The sequence below is a fragment of the Stegodyphus dumicola genome, chromosome 6, assembly GCF_044657685.1.
Source record: "Stegodyphus dumicola isolate Sdum_Otavi_A_Nest chromosome 6, ASM4465768v1".
NCBI classification, from domain to species: Eukaryota; Metazoa; Arthropoda; class Arachnida; order Araneae; family Eresidae; genus Stegodyphus; species Stegodyphus dumicola.
In genome coordinates, this window is record NC_140773.1 from 173,430,809 (window position 1) to 173,451,893 (window position 21,085).

A 21,085-nucleotide genomic window follows, 5' to 3' on the forward strand; every position below is an offset into this window, starting at 1 on the left:
TTACCCCTCAAATACTTTAACAATAAATTCTAATTCTAGAATTCTAAGAAAACAAACTGTAATTTTCAACAACAAATCACACTTCAAGCATTAACAACAAATTCTAATTCTAAGAAAACACAGCATTTTCTTACTTGCAAATATCAATGCAAATATTCAGTAAATGCGAAACCTAAAGTTGTAAATTTTTACCAAATAAGATCAACAACATCAAACAACTTTACCACTTCAACAATTGCAAAATGTTCTATTCAAACAAATTTTCAACAAAACTATTTACTCACCCCACCACTACGATAATTCCCGGCGACAGCACCACATCTTACGTAGCAATTAACGATACAAATGCGTAGTTCGAAAGGCGAGTAATAACCCTTGGTGATTTATGTTCGAACGCTATTTTGTTTCAACGAGTTTGCATCAGTGGTAAATTTGATCTTGATTTGGTATACAAAAATACATGACGATATCTTTCATTTATATTTAATTGAAACACCAAAATGTATCACAGTAATACAGATACATCGCAACGGCGAACCACAGTTACATAATGTAAAAACACAGAAGAATATTTTTGGTGCAATAGCGCCCTTTATACTATGAACAGTTCCAACACCAGATTTTAATTGGTGATCTATAATCCGAAAAAAACCCCTAATGCGGAATCGCCGAAGTCCCGGCGAGTCCAGATTAAAGACTTTGTACTGTATTTCAAAGCTGGCAGCTATAACATATTTTAGCTTTTAAACATTTACAAATTGTGTAAAATGTTTTTTAGCATATCGATTATAACAAAACTATAAATTAAAGAATGTTACACACTAATAAATCACAAAAGAATGTTAATAAATGGTATTTAAGGGGGAATAAACCTTGATTACTCTGTTATGTTTTATTTATTAATTGACTCCTCAAGGCAAAAATGACATTTAAACTCTCAAATTTGGAAATTAAATATCTGAGTATCATACAGGAGCCCCTTTTTGGGGGATGGGGGTTATTTTTTATGTTGAGTATAAATTTTTCCTAAATATTAGGACCTGAAAGGGAGGTTATATAAAAATTAACTTTCATAATTTGTATAAAATTGATTTTTGTAATTTGACTTGATGCCTAAAACATGAATAATTATATCATTTAAAGCATTTTGTTAACTAGAAATGCATGTATATGAACAACAGTTGTGAAGATAAAGGCCAGATAAAGATATTTGTGAGTACAGTGTATAGTATATACTGGGCCGTCATAGTACAGCTCACTACTTATAAAATGATGTAAATATGAACTTGTGGCTTTTGGAAAGTCTGATTGTGGCTCTTGAACTCTCCTGAATTCCAGCATGCGGCTCTTACCGACATGAGTTTTGGCCACTTCTGGTGTGTGTGTGTATACAGTCAAAAGTCGTTAATTCGGACACCCATAATTTGGCCCTCAAAGCTACAAACTTTCTGCGCATGCGTCACTTTGACACATGTGCATAGGCGTTTACGCATGCACGTAAGACCTTTACGGCTGCGAATGCACATGCGCATAATACGTGTTTACACATGCGCGTTTAATGTATAACAGACGGTATAAGCTAAGTTAAAATTATCTAATTCAGTTAATGTTGCAGATAGCGTTGTTCCTTAATCTTCGAATTGGATATTATTTTTTGCAGACTGTTAGAGCAATTTTATAAAAGTAAGCTTGAACTTTCGATTATGTCAAATAGAATTTCCAATATATATTTACTAATATGTAAAGGATCTACAAAGTGAAAGTATGTTTCGAAGTCCATTAAACAGAAAGTGGAATTGCTGCAAAAATTGAATAAAGGCATATCCTTTGCTTATCTAATCATTCCGAAATAGGTTTATCAATTTCACACTGCTCTGCGGGGGGAAGGGGGAAACGACATGGAGCGCAATGAATTGGAAGTTGATCTGTCAGCACTATCCTTATCTTCAGGGCAGATGTTTTAATTTTATTTGGCTTATAATTCCTTACTAAATGTAGTATTTCATTTCGATGTACTCCGTCTTTGATATGATTTAAATCAAGTTCCTCGTCATTATAATTCGTTTCCGATAGTGAAGAAAGTGACACACAGGTTATTGAAAACGAAAAAATTTCGATTGACAAATTAGTTGGTATTCTCGACACAGCAATTATAGGACTTGAACAGCGGAACTTTGTAACTAAACAAGAAATTATGTCTATTTAATAGAATTAAAGAGAAAGTATTATCACATGAAACGAAGCAACTTAAACAACTTACATTGAAAGAAATGTTTAATAAAGTAAACAAATAAATACTAAGCTTTTTCTTTTTGTAAATTTTGATACCCTTTAGATCATAATTGTTCGTTATTTCATAAGCTACGGTTTCATATTTTTAATTTTATAATTTCTACATGCCATCTTACCAGATTTGCACTGATGATCTATAATTCGGAAAAATCGATAATCCGGAAACCCCGAAGTCCCGACGAGTCCGGATTAACGACTTTTGACTGTATATATGTAAGATATACTAAATATGATAGCTGTTTCAAAAAAATAATTAAATTCAAAATTAACATTCTAAATTTGGTGATCTGCCCCTAAATTCATCTCTTCTCACATGTTCCAGATTTTTCTATCTTATGTAACGTTTTATTGCAGATGCCTCTTGTCCAATCAAATTAATACTAAACCAAAACTCTGAACTGAAACTTTTCCGATTTCCACCCTTCTTCCTCTGAAGTTCTATGATACTCTCTTTTTTTCCGCATAAGCTCTGCTGCTGGCAAGATGCTTTTTATGTATGCTGCTGCCGCTTACATGCTTAAGATGACATCATACTTCAAAATGCAATTTCTGTATTCAAATATAATTAGGAAACATCTTGTCTGAAAAAAGAATGATTTGATATGCATAAAAAAATAAAGATTGTGAATTTTCAAGATAAGTTGTTATAAACTGTGTCATCATGCTTTCCACTCTGCCACCTTCAACCCGCTGCGGTGTTCTCGGTCATCTATGCAATATCGAAAGCTGTTAAAGTTCCAGTGCCTTCATCTACACATTTTAAAATCATTACATATATATGTGGATTTGTCTTTCTGTGTATTTAACTTGAATGAGTTTAACAGAACAAAAACATTTAACATGGTACCTTTCTAATTCTCTTTCTGTGGCTGTCATTTAGAAAAAGGGGGAAGTAATTATTGAGAATAGTTATTATTTACAAAATGGGATTTACTAAATTTTTTTAAGAGTTAAAATTTTGCAAGTCAAAACTGGAATACTATTCTAATAGCAGAACATGTAAAAATCAACATTTTTTAATTTAAAGTAGTAAAAGTAATATCTTGAAGTTAAGTAAAGGTCAAGAATATTCAGTAAAGGGCAAAACTGAAAGTAAGAGATTTTCTCTTATACAGATGTTAAATTATGATGGAATTTACAATGCTTTTATGCTGAGAAGGTTAGTGCATGATCTTAGATTTGCTGATATTTAACAAATTCTGCTAAATTTGAGTTCGAGGAGGTATGTCAGCCTTAAATTTAGGTGGGTATGAGAAAAAAGGTACTGCTGATTCATTTACCTTGAAGAAGAAACATATCAATAAAAATTATCTCCTGAAATACTGCAGATAATTTAGGTGATATGAAATTTTTTTACCACAAAAAGCAAACTTTTGGTTAAAATTCCAAAAATTTTTTAAATGCCAGACAATCAGAAAACGGCACTGATTCATCATATTAGAATTGTATACTTTTTTATTATCTGATATTTCGATTTTCTGGAATGTTAACATTAGATGCTTCTAACTGAGAAGAATTGTTTGCATTTTTTGCACATTACTTATATTTTGATATTCTAATTGATGCAAATAATTTATGCTTTATCAAAATCTATTCCTCAGCATTTCATCAAATTTACAAAATGTACTTTGAAGTACAATCGTCAGATTGTTTGCAGTTTACTTAGATTAGTAATTTCATATTTGATACTTATTCTATTTTTTTGTAAAAACAAATGATTGCAATGTAGGATTTTTGCTTGGTGTACAAAGCTTGTTCAATTCAGTATATATAGCTGTCAATATATTTTTGTTTTGGTCATTGTTTTTCCCATCGTGCCTCATTTATACTGTACATTAATACTTTTACTGTACATAAGGGGCATATTGATTGCTGCATGAAACATATTTGCGTAGTGTGAAGCAATGGATTTCTTCCCTGTTTTTTTCCTTATTGAATCAATATTAACAAAAGTTATATATGTCATTTTGCATAAACTTCCATAAATTATGAACAAGCATTAATTGGAAACTTTGTGAATCTAATAGTGAAATTCATGTATAAATAAATATGAAGCAAACGATTCTTTTATACTTTTATTTCAAGAATGGTCTTTGTCTGAAGATTCAGGGAAAAGACATGCTGAAATTCTAGAAAATTATCCTGTATTATTTTATTTGCCTGTCTACAGCATTTTAGTATCAAATTTTTTATCATTATTTATTTAAATAGAATTGTAATTAAAAGTCTTATCTGATAAATATTGTTTATTGTTATTATTGATAAATATTATTTATTTAAATAGTAGGTAACAAAAAGGCTTAACTGATAAGTATTAATACATCTCACGAAAGAGAGAAAGTGTCTTTTTTCTGTCTCTGTTTCATAAAAATGGTTCATCATGTTATTACCTGTATTACCTTTATTTAAAATAAAGGTTATTACCTTTATTGTAATTTAAATTTTTTGATATTAAAATGTACATAATTTGAAAATGTTAACTTAAATAAACATATTGAATATTTTTGGACAGTTCAGTAGCTTTTAAAGAATATATATGAAGCAAACTAGAAAAATAAGTTAAAATGGTCATTTTTTGTTGCAACTGTATTTTTATTATGCAATTTGCATATATTTTTTTTACAGCCCAGATACCAGCTCATACAATTCAGAATGTCAAGATGATGAGGAAATTGCATTAGCTCTTCAGGCAGCAGAGATTGCATCTCGTAATAAAGCACGCTCAAGATTTAAGAGTAGTCGGGATCTTTTGCATAAATTATTTGTTTGTGTTTCTGGTATGTATTTATAGTGCTAATTCTTCAGTCAAGTTTTTTTTTCTGTATTTTAATTTCTTCTTATAATTATGTGTTTAGCTCATTTTGAAATATCAGTAAAGACACAGGCAAATATCAATATAGTAAATACTAATTTGTGTTTATCTGCAAAATAATGGAATCTTACCGACTAAGAAATAACAGATCAATCTGTTATTTGAATTTTATCATATTTTGAAATTTATTTCTGGTATTCAGTTGTGTCAATAATATCAGTTTTTACTACTGAAGTAGCCAATCTGAATTGGTACTTGAAATTTTGAATCTGGCAATATATCATGAGACTCGCGACTAAAGACATGTTCTGTTAAATTTTGTCTTGGCTCCACAGCCTACTGATGAAGTTAAGCCTGAATTATATTACTTTAGGTATTCATTATGCTTAAGTCTTATATATGTGTCCTGAATAATAAATTCTCACATGTACTTAAGGCTTATCCAGGGCCAGCGGTAGGTACTTTGTGGCCCAGTACAGTTTCTGCAGGTCCAAAAATCTACTGCCAACACCTCCCTAAATTCTAAAATTTTGCATCTTTGTGCCTTCCCTAAATTCTGCAGTTTTTCCATCCCTTAATCATGTTGTGTGGTACACTGATTCTTAGCTGAACTAAATAACAGATAAGTTATTCTCAATTCAAACAGCACTGAATGTAATCTTTTGGCCTCTGAGTATCATTTACAAAACAATTCTATGGTTGTGGAATGAAATTTCTCTTAAATTTCTCCTTGTCAACACACTCAGCACTTTGCAGTAGAATTAGCTGAAATCTGTAATCAATGCCCACCGTAACATAAAAGGTTACCATACGTTTTGGTATTCAGTTACTAATATTAAAAATAAAAGAAAGTTTAGATAAGGCTGCATGAGTCATTTCTCAAGCTGCAGTGTGTAAAAGTCTTGCGATGATGAAAGCAAAAAATAACGGATAATGATTTGTCACATTGGAATTGGTGCTGAAGTGAAATTAGGAATTGGATATTATCACATGTTTTATTATGAAAAAATATCAAATGTGCAAGCATAAAGCATAAAAAATTTTTTCCCCTTTTTTTCTTGTTCTCTCCCCTCTTTTTAAATTTGCTAATGATCTGGAGGTCCAGATTTTTGATCATTCTGGATATTGGATTTTCAGATTTTGGACTTTCTACTGTGTTATTTTCAGACCACCTACCTTTTCTGAATGCAGTAAGAGGTCATTATGTCAAAGTAAACACTAACTATTGCATTTTGTAAATTAAAACATTAATTTTCTAATCAGTTTGTCCATTCATATTTTTTCATTTAAAGATGAAACATGGATTTGAAAGGAGTATTTATTTATTGTGTTGTTTTAAGATTTAATTTTATTTTTGGTAAATGATGTGAAGACACTATGTTATTCCTAACATGTTTCAAATAGACAGAATTTTTTTTTCCCCTATCTCTTTTTAATTGTTACTATTGCTTGAAATTTTAGAAAGAACGCGTACATGGTATTCTTTTTAAATTACCACAGCAGCTTACGAAATCTTCATAAATCCACGTATTTTAATGGAGACAGTAAAAGACATAAGATTTTTGAGATGTTAGATCATCAGTTTAAAATTCTGTTGAAAGAACTTTGTAGAAATTATGGAAAGCATTTAAATTTTTTTTTAGAAATTAAAAAATTTTCAATAAGCTAGTCATGTAATATTTCAAAATAGACCAGAAGTTGTATCATCATTAGAGTTATGATTTTTAATAACAGACAAATAGAAGGCTAGAAATTAGAGCAATTTATCCCAAATAAAAAGCATTTAGATATTTCTATAAATTTGCAGTATTTCACTATATAATTAATTGGCTGTTCATCATAAAAAGTTGAGAACATATATTACTTTATGCAGCAAAATTTAAGGGTTTTTTTTGGGGGTGTGTGTGTTCTTGTATAGTTAAAATTAAAATTATATGGTAAAAAAATAAAATGCCCATAAATAAATAAAAGTACTTACTTATAACTTAATAACAGCAAATAGGTGTCTGCTGCATTAAGAACAAATAATAATAATAATTTAATAATTTGTAAGATCTTAATTTTGTGTTAATCTGAAATAAGAAAACTTAGTACATTTTATAATAATAATCAAATAATGCAGTTTTCTGGAGCAAAACTGTTTTACAGGAACATGTGAATTTTAGGTATCAAAATTTATTCTGAATATTTGCAAAAATAAATTGTCTGTTTATTATCATTTATAAATTTATATACTTCTGATATTTTCTTTCAGGTGTAGCTGATCAACTGCAAACTAACTATGCAAGTGATTTACGAAATATTCTTAAGAGTGTTTTTGACATGAATTGTAGTCAGGTCCAAGTTTCTGAAACTAGTAATTCTGCTTCTGAGACTTGCAGTGGGGAAGTTCAAGGTGACTCCCTCTTGAATGAATCAACGCATAATAACAATGAAAATATATTAGGAGATGATGGCACTAATCATACAACAAACAATAATTCACAAGATGATGATGATAGAGATGGAAGTTCTGTAGATAGTGCAGAAGAAGCAGTGCCTGATAATTCTCCAACACCGTCACTAGTCATTTCTGATGTAGGCCAAGAAAATGAAAATAATAGGGAATTAAACATTGGAATACTTTCAGGTATGAAAATAGTTGTTACTTTTTTGGTAAAATTAAGTGACTGTTGAGTTATAAAAGAGGGAAATTATTTCTACTGCTATTGTCACAATTTTGTTAATACTGGGAAAGTGTGAATTTGATGGGAATCCTGATTTTATTTGAATCAATTATGTGTTATTTAGGCCATTTTATTCGAAATACAGTCAAAAGTCTTTAATCCGGACTCGTCGGGACTTCTGTGATTCCGGATTATAGATCATCAGTTTAAATCTGGTAAGATGGCATGCAGAAATTATAAAATTAAAAATATGAAACCGTAATTTATGAAATAAAGAACAATTATGATCTAAAGGGTATCAAAATTTACAAAAAAACAAGCTTTATATTTATTTGTTTACTTTATTAAACATTTCTTTCAATGCGCGCATGCGTAAAGGTATTACGCGCACGCGTGAAGGCATTATGCGTTGATGCATGCGCAGAGAGTTTGTAGCTTTGAGGTCCGGATTATGGGTGTCTGGATTAACGACTTTTGACTGTAGAAATATCATTGCTCTGATGCATATAAAGTGCAGCTAAATTTATGTAGCATAATATATTCTTATATGCAATGGCAATATAGCTAGACAGTTGTGGTATTTCATAAGTAAAAAAAATTTTTTTCAGCACAATCACCTCAATTATGTATTTGGTTATGTAACAGCAATAAAAAATAAGCAACAACAGTCAGTTAAAGGATGAGGTTTCCACCTAAGCAGTCAGCCTTAGGATTTAAAAAGAAATAATGCCATATGTTTATCAGAGAGTCGTTATTTATGAGTCTAAGGTACAGAAATGTAAAAATAATCTAGCATTAACCATAGAAAAGGTTTAAGTGAATCTAGCATAAATTTCTTTAAATAAAAGTAATTTAATTATGTTAAATGAAAAATGCTCCCTTTTAGTAAAAACATGACCTCCCTTAAAAAAAAAAAAAAAAAAAAAATACAGTCAGTAATATTTTTGGTTTTATTAAGATAAGTTTTGATAAATATTATGCTTCTCATCTGTGTACATAAATATTAATTTAAACAGGTCAGGTTCTTTAATGTTAGTATTAATAGTCAATAGTTAGTAAAATTATAGTCTTTTATACAGAAAAGGAATAAATTAAACTTTGAGACTTAATAATGTTTCATAAAACTCTTAGAGTACAATTCAGAAAATCGCATCATTTATTAAAATTTAAATTGATGTTCACATTTATAAGTACATCATATCAAAACAAAAGACTAATGGAAATTTTTATTATATAGGAGGTTGCTGAATTCGAATGACAAATTCACAGGGGGTGATAGTAGGCATTAGTAAGATGAATAATTATTGTGGAACTTGGGGTAGCAAACCACGTTTATTCGGTGCAAACTACAAAAATAGACATGGAGAGGATAGCAAATCTGACAGGAAGAGTGGCTAAACAAATGCAAGGATTAAGAGCACCACAGTTGAGAAGAAAAAACCTTCTCATATGAAAATTTTCAATATATATGGGGAAAATAAAAGTAGTAAACAAGTATTCATTAGTGGGAACTGCAGAATTTGCAAGCATTAAATTCCATTCAGAAACACCATGTCAGGTTACACGAATGAGGAATATGCAAATATGATTTACAGCTGAGAAGGTGGTAATGGATGCCTAGTACAGAGGATGTTCCAGGACTAATATCCGAGGAAGTGTCATCTGCATCATACCACTTCATGAATATGAGTCTACGGCTGCAGGAGATAGGATCTTTCCAAATAACAAGGCTTAATGTAAGGCAAGAATGCAGTATGAGCATACCTGAAACCGAAAACTGAGTATTGCAATGGTTTGCTCTCCTTGTCAACCAGTAAACATTCGATTGCAGTTGAACTGGGTATTCGACACAAAATGGTGCAAAAGCTCTGCGTGCAGAAATCATGCATCCCTTCCATGTGCAGAAGGTGCAACTCCTAGATGATGTCAGTTTACCTCCTTAGGATAGAGTTTGTATGCTGGATGTCACTCAGTTTTTCACCAGCGTTTTATTCTCAGATGAAGCCTAATTAACAAGAGAAGGCATGGTCAACATTCACAATGCGAATATATGGTCGTCTGAAGATCTCCACAGCACTATCTTGTCAAATCAGCAATTCAAATTTGATACTAACATCTTGGTAAGGATTCTACACTCATGTCCATAAATTAAGGATAATGCAAAATCAGGCAAAGGAAGAGTTAGAAGCAAAACAAATTTGACTTATTTGTAAAGCTTATTTATTAAACAAAAGGTAAAGAGCAAAAAAAGATACTATATGTTTGATATTATTAAAAAAATTAGCGATTTTTTTCTCCCTGGAGCAAATTAAAAAAAAAACCTATTTACAAAAAACCAATATTACATGGTTGGTATGATTGTTAATACATTGTATGTCTCCCAGACGATGCAATGCAGTCCGTTCAACGCCTAGGCATGCTGAGTATCAAATTATCGATCTGATCTTGGGGGATATTACACCACTCAAAAAGCAATGCTCTCCAGAAGTTCCGGTAGACATGTAGGAGGAGGTTGACGGGCTGCAACTCGTCGGCCAAGCATGTCCCACATGTGCTCTACTGGATTCAGATCCGGTGAGAATGCTGCCCAGTCTATACGGGTGATATCCTCCGATTGAAGGCATTCGCTTACGATGTTTGCACGGTGAGGAAGGGCGTTGTCATCCATAAACACAAATTGTGCACCCATGACGGCCCGAAACAAACGTACATGTTGTTCCAGAATGACGTCCCGATAGATTTGGCTTGTCATGGTTCCAATTTGAACATGCAGGTCAGTTCTGGAACTCAGAATAATTCCACCCCAAACGAGCACTCCTGCACCACCGTAACGGTGTCGTTCAATGATGTTTTCTTGGTGGTAACGGGTACCTGGAGCTCTCCATATGAAAGTCCGGTGAGAATCAGACTGCAAGCTAAACCTGGACTCGTCGGAAAACATCACACAAGTTGCAGTGTCTACAATGCATGCTCCCTAATCCAGGCTAACCGCAGGTGACAGTGAGTTACAGTAAGTGGAACGCATCTAACAGGTCTACGAGCATATAGACCAATCTGCCGTAAGTGTCTGTACACGGTCTGCCTTGAAATTGTGGTACCAGTGCCTGAAGAGAGCTGACGAGACAGGTCTGAGGCTGTGCTCCGCCTGTTTCTTTTGGCAGTGACTGCCAAATACCGGTCCTCATTCGGCATTGTAACTCTGGGGCGACCTGTGCTGTAACGTCTACTCACATTACCATCATCTTTGCCAAAGCGAGATGACACTCTGGGCAATTCCAAGTTCGTCTGTTACTTCCAGTTGGGTACGCCCACATTCCAGACAGCCGATAATTCTACCACGAAAAAATCATCCAAATGCGTCCTTTGTGTCATAAGTATTCGGTTATTGCACAGAAAAGCTTATAAAGCACCTGCGAACAGTTTTACTTATTTGCCTGTATTCCTTATATATCACTCTCTTACACTCTCGTCATTGTGACGTACCATCGGTGTCATCTGGTTACTTCCTGAAATTTACATATGATTCTTGAAGATGTGTGTAGTGATTTTACAGGTGATATAGTTATTTTAGAGTTCGATTTCCGCGTGCCTCCGAATTATCCTTAATTTATGGACATGAGTGTAGATCGTCTTGTTGGGACAACAGCTCGTCCTTCTGAATTTGATGCAGGGAATGAATGCACTTGAGTGCTAATGTGCTCCAGCACATGTGATTTGCACGTGATGTTGCATCAGCATATTTTGGGATTGCAGTGTGTAACCACCTCCGCCTCAATGCTTTATATCCTGGGAGGTAGATCGGAGGACCTGTTGCTTGGTCTCCATGCTCCCCGGACCTCAGTCCTTTGGATTTCCTCTTCTGGGGCTACCTGAAATCGATTGTTCTGAGGATCTGACAGCATGGATCGTTGTTGCTTCAGCAGATATCGCCAGGACAGCGGGTATGTTTGAATGTGTTTGGCAATCCTTTGTCCATTGGTATTGTGTGCAATGACCTTTGTAGTCACTACTTCGAACAATAAACTGTGATGCACTGTAATCTGCTTTACATCAAATAAATGTTTTTCTACTAATAATTGGCTCTTTTTGTTTCTCTTGATGTCACATCCTTCATAACTATTTTATGATGTTCTCCCACTATATGTGGTTCACGCCCCCATGTTCTGTGGTAATTTTTTATCCTCTTGATGCCTATTATCACCCACTCTGAATTTCTCAGCCACCCTGAATACATATACTCATTCATAATAGTTATATTCTAAATATTATGGCTTAAAAGACTCATCTTTTTATATATTATAATCCAGTAGTTTTAGAGATCTTGGTAGGAGTTTTGTACCAACATTTTTAGTTAAAATTTTAAAGTCTCCCTCGTTCTGTGAATATTAATCCCATTTGTATTTTAGTGAATTTGATATTACCTGTGCGAAATTTTGGCATGGAAATTTGTTTCATGTAAGTATATTGTTCTTTAGGTCCTCCAGAATGGATGCCAGATGAATTGAGCTCTAATTGCATGGCTTGCAAAGTACAGTTTACTATTTTACGGAGGCGTCATCACTGTAGAAATTGTGGAAAGGTTTGTAACCGTCTGTTTCTTTTTTTTTCTTTTCTTTTTTTTTCTTTTTTTTCTTTTTAAGGTTTTATATTTAAATAAAGCATGTCTTCATTTTAGCAACTTTATCAGTTATTGCTAAAATTGACATATGTTTGAACTTCAAGTATCTAAACTAAATGAGACCACATCCCATTCAGATAACAGGATTGTTATTATCATATTTTATTTCAGTAGTAGCACATAAAAGATACATAGATAGTTTAAAAAGTTTTATTTAATACAGTACAAAGTCTGCAATTTGGATATCCATTATCCAGAATGACCTAAAATCCAAGCACTGAGATCCAAAGTTTAGGTGCGTTAAAAATTACAACTTAGGAAGGCTCTTTGTAGCAGAATTTAGAACCTGCAGAGACTGCACCAGGCAGGGGCGTAGCTAGAGTTTCCAGCGCTCGGGGACTACTGAAGAATTTGCATCAATTTCTGTGTGCCAAGAATGGAAAAGTTTATTATAAAATTTCGTAGCATCAGTTTGGTGCCCCTTGGATGCTGCTCCCGGGGACACGTCTCCTTTTGCTCCACCTTAGCTACGCCACTGGCACCAGGCGGTATCTAGCGCCAGCCCTAGATAAAGCTTTAAGTATATGTGGGAGTTTATTTATTCAGGACTCAGATTAGTTTTAAACATGTGCAAAAAATAAACATAGGTATAGTAGATAACTAATATAATTCAGGCTTAATTCGGTACGCAATAGGAACAAGACAAAATTTAGTGGAACAACTTGGCTTTCGTCACCAATCTTGTGATACACAGCCAATAATATATAATGAATGCTATTAAGCTAAGCTAACATTATCTGTACTGATTCTAAGGCATTTAAGTTAATGTAGCAGACTGTGGCTGCTTCTTAATCTTCTAATTTGATCCAGCTTATTTTTTGCAAACTATTATTATTACATCAGTTTTTTAAAAATTAAGCTTGAACTTATTATGTCGAAAAGAGTTTCCAATTTTGGAGCTGCCAAAGGATCTACAAAGCGAAAGCATGTCGATGTCCATTAAACAAAAAGTGGAATTCCTGCAAAAAATGGATAAAGGCATATCCGTCTCAAAATTATGCAAGGTGTGGTGTGGTGTATTTAATTATGGCAAAGCACACGAGGGCTATCTGCCTAATGGGAGGGATGCCTTTCGTGGAGGACTTTCTAAGGGAAACTGGCTCGTATACACGTTACACATGGGGAAAACCACGAAAACGCCCATGCAGCCAGCCCGTTCGCGGGATTCGAACCTCGGACCGAACTACCAGTGTTCAGCGACTTTACCGCTCGGCCGCTGGTGGGCTCCAAAATTATGCAAGGAGTTATGGCATTGGAAAGTCAACTGTATATGACATAAGAGAAAAGAACTTTTTGAATTTTTTGTGGATTCCGACACCCCACTCGCAATGAATAACAGAAAAAGTGTTCGGTATGATAAAAGTGACGAAAATGACAAAGTGATAATTGAATGGGTCAGACAGCGTCGCAGCGAGGGCGTGCCATTGATGGGTCCAATGCTAATGGCTCAAGCCAAAATATTACATGAAGAAATGAACTTAAACACCGATTGCACATATTCAACAGGTTGGTTAACCAAATTTTAAAATTGCCGTGGTATAAGACAATTAAAAATTTCAGGTAAAAAAGCTTCAGCTGATACTGAAGCTGCTGAACAATTTGCAGATGAATTAATTGAACTCATTACTAGTGAACAACTAACTATCTCCAGAACAAATTTACAACGCTGATGAAACTGGTCTTTTCTGGCAATATGTACTATGAAATACCTTGGCAACCTCTACAGAAAAGGCTCCAACAGGTGTCAAAGATTCCAAAGCGAGACTAACAATTTTAGTGTGTGTAAATGCTGCAGGAATGCACAAGTGCAAACTTTTTGTAATCAGAAAACATGCACGACCTCAAGCATTTAAAGCAGTAATGATTTTCCATGTTATATATCGTGCAAATAAAAGAGTTGGATGACGCAAGTGTTAATGAGTGATTGGTTTGAAAATCATGTTATACCCGAGGCTCGGCAACATTTGAATTCGGTTGGTTTACCTGATGGCTCAAAAATAGTCCTGACTGTATACAACTCTTCGGCTCATACTTCACTTAAAGTTTTAGTGAAAGATAATGTATCCATATTAGTCTTCCCTCCAAATTGTACGTCTGTCTCAGCCTATAGAATTGGAATAGTGCGCGTGCTGAAATGCAAATATAAAGTAGCATTTTTAAAATCTATGTTAAATTTCTTCAACAATGGCAGGACTATTCAAGAATTTTTGAAATATTTTAGGTAATAAATGAAGATGATATAACAGAAGTTTTTCATTGTGATGACAATGCTTCAATCATCAATCAGTTAATGGATGGTGAAATCTGTATAATCGTTCTAGATCCAGAAAATACTCCTACCAATAGTGAAGAAAGTGACAGAAAGGTTTATTGAAAACGAAAAAATTTCGATTGACAAGTTAGTCAGTGTTCTCGACGCAGCATTTACAGGATTTGAACCTTGGAACTTTGTAGCTGAACAAGAAATTATGTTTGTTTTTAGAATTAAAGAGAAAGTATTAGCACAAAAAACGAAGCAACTTAAACAAGTTGCATTGAAAGAAATGTTTAATAAAGTAAACAAATAAAAAAGGTTTTTTGTAAATTTTGATACCATTTAGATCAAAATTTCTCTTTATTTCATAAATTACGATTTCATATTTTTAATTGTATAATTTCTGCGTGCAGTCTTACCAGATTTAAATTGATGACCTGATATCTGGAAAAATCCCAAATCCGGAATTGCCGAAGTCCTGACGAGTCCAGATTTCAGACTTTGTATTGTTATATAAATTATATACATATAAATTTAACAAAACAATAAATCACATTTGGATAAAACCAAGAAATCAGATTACTTTATTTGCCTAATTCATAACTTATTTCAATTTTAATTAAAATAAAACAATGAAATTTTATTCACATAAGCCATTCACTTTGTATTAAATTTTTAATTTAAAAATGTATTAAATTTAAAACTATTAGACTGGTAGAAACAGTTCGTCAACTATTGTCCTGTCATATCTTCTGACTACGATAAATACAATTCAGATCGAAGGTTTGAAATTAACCCTGTTTACTAACACTTTAGCCTGTTATACAAAGCTAAAACAATAATAAAAATCAACTCTGCATCTTGCAGAAAATGTAGAACAAATGTCAAATTTAAATGTGAAATCAGATTAAATGCACCTAAGAGAGCCTTGGCTCGGGCTTTATGTATTTGTGAAGCAAATGCAGTTTGCCAAGGTAAAGTTGATAAATCAATTAGAGTAGCAAAGAGATGATGTAGGTCATGATTAGCAAGTGTGCCAAAGGCACTTCCTCAAACTCGAGAACTTTGCACTTATATACGTTAAATAATTTGCATTTTGGTGAGAGTTCAGGAAAGTACCCACAAACTAATAAGATGACTGGGTTAATATGAAACCTTATATTTTGTTCATTCTTTTATGTTCACAACATTAAAAAGTTCTGCAACCTGTTTGTTTATGCTTGCAATTTATAGTATAGCCCAGTCTGTGATTACATTTAACTGGAAACTAAAAATAAAGTATAAAATCAAGAAATAAAATATGAAAAGCATTCACAAATATAAATAAAACATTCCCATTATGTAAAAAAATATAATTATAAAAAATGATAATAAAATTAAATATTTTCACAATTTAAGTTTGTATAAAATATTTAAAATATACAGTACAAAGTTCGTAATCCGGATGTCCATTATCCAGAATGATCTATAATCCGGACCTCAAAGCCACAAACTTACGCATGTGCGTAAAGCGCTTACACATGCGTGCTATCGATAGTGAAGAAAGTGACAGAGAGGTTATTGAAAATGAAAAAATTTCAATTGACAAGTTAGTTGGTATTCTCGACACAGCAATTGCAGGATTTGAACAGTGGAACTTTGTAACTGAACGAGAAATTATGTCTGTTTATAGAAGAGAGAATTAAAGAGAAAGTATTATCACATAAAACGAAGCAACTTAAACAACTTACATTGAAAGAAATGTTTAATAAAGTAAACAAATAAATATTAAGTTTTTTTTTTTTTTTTTTTTTTTTTTTTATTTGTAAATTTTGATACCCTTTAGATCATAATTGCTCTTTATTTCATAAATTACAGTTTCATATTTTTAATTGTGATAATTTCTGAATGCCATCTTACCAGATTTAAATTGATGATCTATAATCTGAAAAAATCCCTAATCTGGAATCGCCAAAGTCCCGACGAGTCTGGATTATGGACTTTGTACTGTACTTACATATAAAATTTAAATTTTGACTTATTCATACATTGTAAACTAGTTGCTACTATCAAACAAAATTGTTCAAAAACTTAAGAGGACGTCAAAAATCTGAATTGATATCTAAAATCAGTATATGTGACATCATAAAAAATAAATCTTATTTTGTTATGAATCCTTCCTCGGCGTGTATTATTAAAATATTTAGTTTTATATTGTCTTGTAATATTTTTAGGCACTGTTATCTTATGTTAACCATAGTTAAAATTTTTCTTTCAGATATTTTGTTCTCGCTGCAGTTCCAATTCAATTCCTCTGCCTCGATTTGGACACCTGAAACCTGTTCGAGTGTGCAATCAATGTTTCATGTACCAGCTTACAAACCTTGTTATGCAGAGACAGTTGTGACCCTCGTGGACCATATTGTTTTAACCAATTAACTGTAAGGTCTCAATGGTTATGTCGGTGCTATACTGTAAAAAGTTCAATTTGAAAAAAGACCATATTAGTTTATGGCCAATCGTTTTTGTTACTACAGCTGTGACAGCAGCTTCCTGTATATAATGTGTATTGTTCTTTCTTTTATGATACTGGTTAGTTAATATTGTAAAATAATGTAGAAAAGCATTACTTACTGTATATGTATGTGGCAGCGCAGCTTGATGCAGGGTGTTTTAGGCATGAAGAGATTTCTGGTTTTCCTTCCAAAGTTAATAACTATTTTCTCACCGAATTACTTGTAAAAGTGTCACATTCAAAAATAGCATACATATTAAATACATTGTAGAAAATGTAATTGTAAACTATTAAATTTATAATGGCAGTTTGCCTTTTTTAAAGGAATTTATTTTCATTGTAAAGGTTTTGTATTTTATTCTCATAATTGTTACTTGTATTTTAATAGTAGAAGTTTTGTGTTGTGTTTAAACTAGATTTTTTTTTTTTTTTTTTTTTTTTTTTTTTTTGGGTGGGTGACAAAATATTCAGGATAAATTTATTGTATTTGGAATACATTTTCAGTTTTTTCATGCATAATAAATTGAAAAGCAATATTTTAGAAACATTTTGGTGTATTTAAAATACAAATCAAAGTTCAGTAGAAATCTGATTGCTTTTCATCCAAGTACTTTCTGTTTTGTAATAAAGCAAAACTCTGTGAAAATTTTTTGCATACAATTCTGTATATTCAGAGAGATGCATGTAAGAAATGGTTGCAGAATGTCATTCAGAATACCTTAAATAGTATTTGCACCTTAATCATTGACAAGACTTTAAAAAAATGAATAACTATGAATATTTTTATTAACTTAGTATGCTGCTGCCATTTAAATTCTACTTCTGTTTACATTTTTAACCTACAATTCAGTGTCCACAAGTAAGAATAGTAAATAGAAAGTTTGTTTTTTTAAAAAAAATTGTGCCTAAATATTAAACTATTTTTTGATAGGTGTTTTTGTATGAATAAATTTTCATGTCATACATATCTGAGATTTGTTGAAATATATATTGATATCTATAGAATCTTATTTTTTAATTTTTATAATTTAAAATGAATTTTTTTCAAAGTATATTTACAGTCTTGTATTCACCTAAGGGGTATTCTGAAACTTTATGTTGTTCTGAAAGTTTAGAAAATAATAACAATAAGGAATATCTTTTATTTAAATTCATTGATATTACCTGAAGTCAGGAATTCATCAGTACTTTTATTTCCAAGATTTTCAGAAGTGCTGCTTTCAAAGTATAAAGTAATAACCTTACAATGCTGAATTTTGTAATTACATATAAATATTCATATTTTTGTATATAAAAGTTTTGACAAATTCATTTATTTCTTCACAGTATTGATAATCTGTAAGTTTTAAAAAGAATGCAGTTATAATATGTTCCTACATTGGACGATTTTGACTGTTATTGATCCATTTAAGTTTGTTTGGCAATAAAATAATTTCAGTTTTGTAAGTAACTTTTTTCTCAATACATTGTAACATGCATTAAATGTAATAGAAAGATTCCAAATGTCTCAAACCACAATTGATGAAAGCAGAAGTTTTATGATTAACAGGAAATGTCTTATCAATATTGTGGTGGAAAAGTAGACTTGCATATCAGTTCATACACACATACATACACAAATGCTTCTATGTAATATTTGGCATCCTGAAAAGGCATAAATTTGGAATCAAAAGGGGGAATTATTTTGTTATATTAAAACAATGCAAAAGTTTTATGATTAATTTGAAAAAGTTAAGATTTTTATTTATTTTTTATAATTGATGGCAACTGTAATAAAAATTTACTGATGTAATTTTTATAGCATGTTCGTAGTGCTTAAATTCCAAGTGTACTCACTAATTCATAATTAAAATTTCTAGGTTTGCTAATATTTTTTATTTTCTTTTTAGTATAATCTTTCTCTCCTCCCAAAAAATCATATTAATTTTTGCCTTTGATTTTCTGGCCATGAAGATCTGCTTTAAAAGTCATATCAAATTTTTCTAAACAAAAATTATAATTAATTATTATTATAGTTATTGAGCTATAACGAAAGCTTCTCGCCACTGCAAATATCGTCTGCGCAAACAGTTCACGTTGGCTTGTTTAATCGAATTTTGTCAAACGATTTTTGGCTTTTGAAAGAAAGTGATTTGCTTTAGAACACCGTGTTGTGAAATTTATATATATAAAAATCATTATCATTTAAAACAAGGTATCTGAAATGGAACTATAATGCTACCAGATACATTTACTTCCAGATCCACTGGGAAAAAAGGTCAGCTGTAGAATGTGTACAGCCTCAGGTACTAATGTTGTATCATATGACACTCTGAAGGTTTCGTACCAAAAGTTCAAAAATGAGGACTATTACATTTAAGAAGCAGAGTGCTCTAGCCAGCCTGCAAGAACTTATGGAAGAAGACCAGCATCTACCACACGAGAGCTTGCTAAGGAGTTGCATGTTCATGCCATGTCCATTAGTCATGCTATGCATCGAATGAACTTGACATACAAGTTGAATTGCTGGGTGCCCGTGCCACATGAGCTGACTAGAGCAGATAAGTACAGGCGTGTTTGAGCCTGCACTTATCTGTTCAGCAGGAGTTGGATGTTTGTGCCATGTCCATTAGTCACACTGTGCATCGAATAAACTTGACATACAAGTTCAACCGCTGGGTGCCGCATGAGCTGTCTAAAGCAGATAAGGACATACATACACACGAATATCAACACAAATATATCCTGTGGGCCTGCACGAATATCAACACAAGGACAAAATTCCTGACTGGATTGTCACTTGTGATAAAAAGTGGATGCTGAAAATGGGGTTAGTCTGACCGATAAAAACCATTGGCAATGTCACAAAACACGATTTGACTAACAAAAAGATCATGCTTTTTATCTGGTGGGATTGCTGTGATCTGGAAAAAGGTAAAGCCCCCGAGAGTAAGATGTACAGCGAGATGCTAGTCCGTGCTGACGCTGCTATCAAGGAAAACGTGGAACTCAGTTCCAGCACAAAAGGCTAAGATTCCATCAAGATAATGTCCACATTCACTTGCTGGACTGTATACAGACTCGAATGGGATCTTTTGCCACACCTACTATATAGCCCCAACATTGCTCCTTCAGACTTCTACCTTTTACCACACCTACAGCTATATCTTGTTGGTGTTATCTTCCACTCTGCACAGGATGTTCGAAATGAGGTCGATCTGTTTTTGAACTGGCGACCACCAGATTTCTGGGTGGCGAAAGCTTTGAAAAATTACTAAAATATTCGCAGAAAATCATAGATTTGGGTGGTGACTACTGCCTGCACTAAAGATACTTATTTTATTTTTTAACTTTATTAAAAACGTTTTTTGGTGGAAAACTTTCATTACAACCAGATATTATTAAAATTAATTATTACTAAAATTATTTGTGTAAAAGTACGCTGCTCACTATTTAAAACTAAATACTATGATTTCCAAATTGAAGATGCATCATAATTCTATGTAAATTAACCTTTTTCCCGGGGCTGGGATGTCCCACACATTCATAACATTAAATAAAGCTCAAAGAAATTTACTATGAAAATTTCAAGTTTGCTACTTAATGCAGAGCAGGAAATGGCTGTCCCTGCTGATCTGTTTTCCTGTTCCTTGCTGATTGAATAGTTGACTAAGTGGCTTCAATACATAAAAAATTAGCTTCTGTAGCCCATGTGAAAAGGTTTTGAGCAATGCAACTAGGTAATAAAAAATTTGTTGTCCGTAGTCAATGATTTGCCATTCACAAAACAATTGTTTATTGCACTAAGTCAATATTGATTATTTGTTCATTATTAAGCAAATATGAAATTCTACTGGAGTATGCTGTTAAAATATGAACTTTCTATCGAAGTCCAATGAAAGGCAATTTC

General features: G+C 32.5%; 1 protein-coding gene across 2 annotated transcripts in view; it reads left to right on the top strand.

The window, feature by feature from the left end:
• The window catches only part of LOC118205372 (lateral signaling target protein 2 homolog), a 209,400-nt gene extending 190,758 nt beyond the window's left edge, over positions 1–18,642 (top strand). For both annotated transcript variants that reach the window (XM_085819169.1, XM_085819168.1), the window contains 4 exons: positions 4,918–5,069; positions 7,359–7,733; positions 12,246–12,349; positions 16,960–18,642. In XM_085819169.1, coding sequence (XP_085675295.1) covers positions 4,918–5,069; positions 7,359–7,733; positions 12,246–12,349; positions 16,960–17,088 — 760 coding nt within the window. In that variant the 3' untranslated portion in view covers positions 17,089–18,642. The remainder of the gene's footprint in view (positions 1–4,917; positions 5,070–7,358; positions 7,734–12,245; positions 12,350–16,959) is intronic.
• The last annotated feature ends 2,443 nt before the right edge of the window (positions 18,643–21,085 follow it).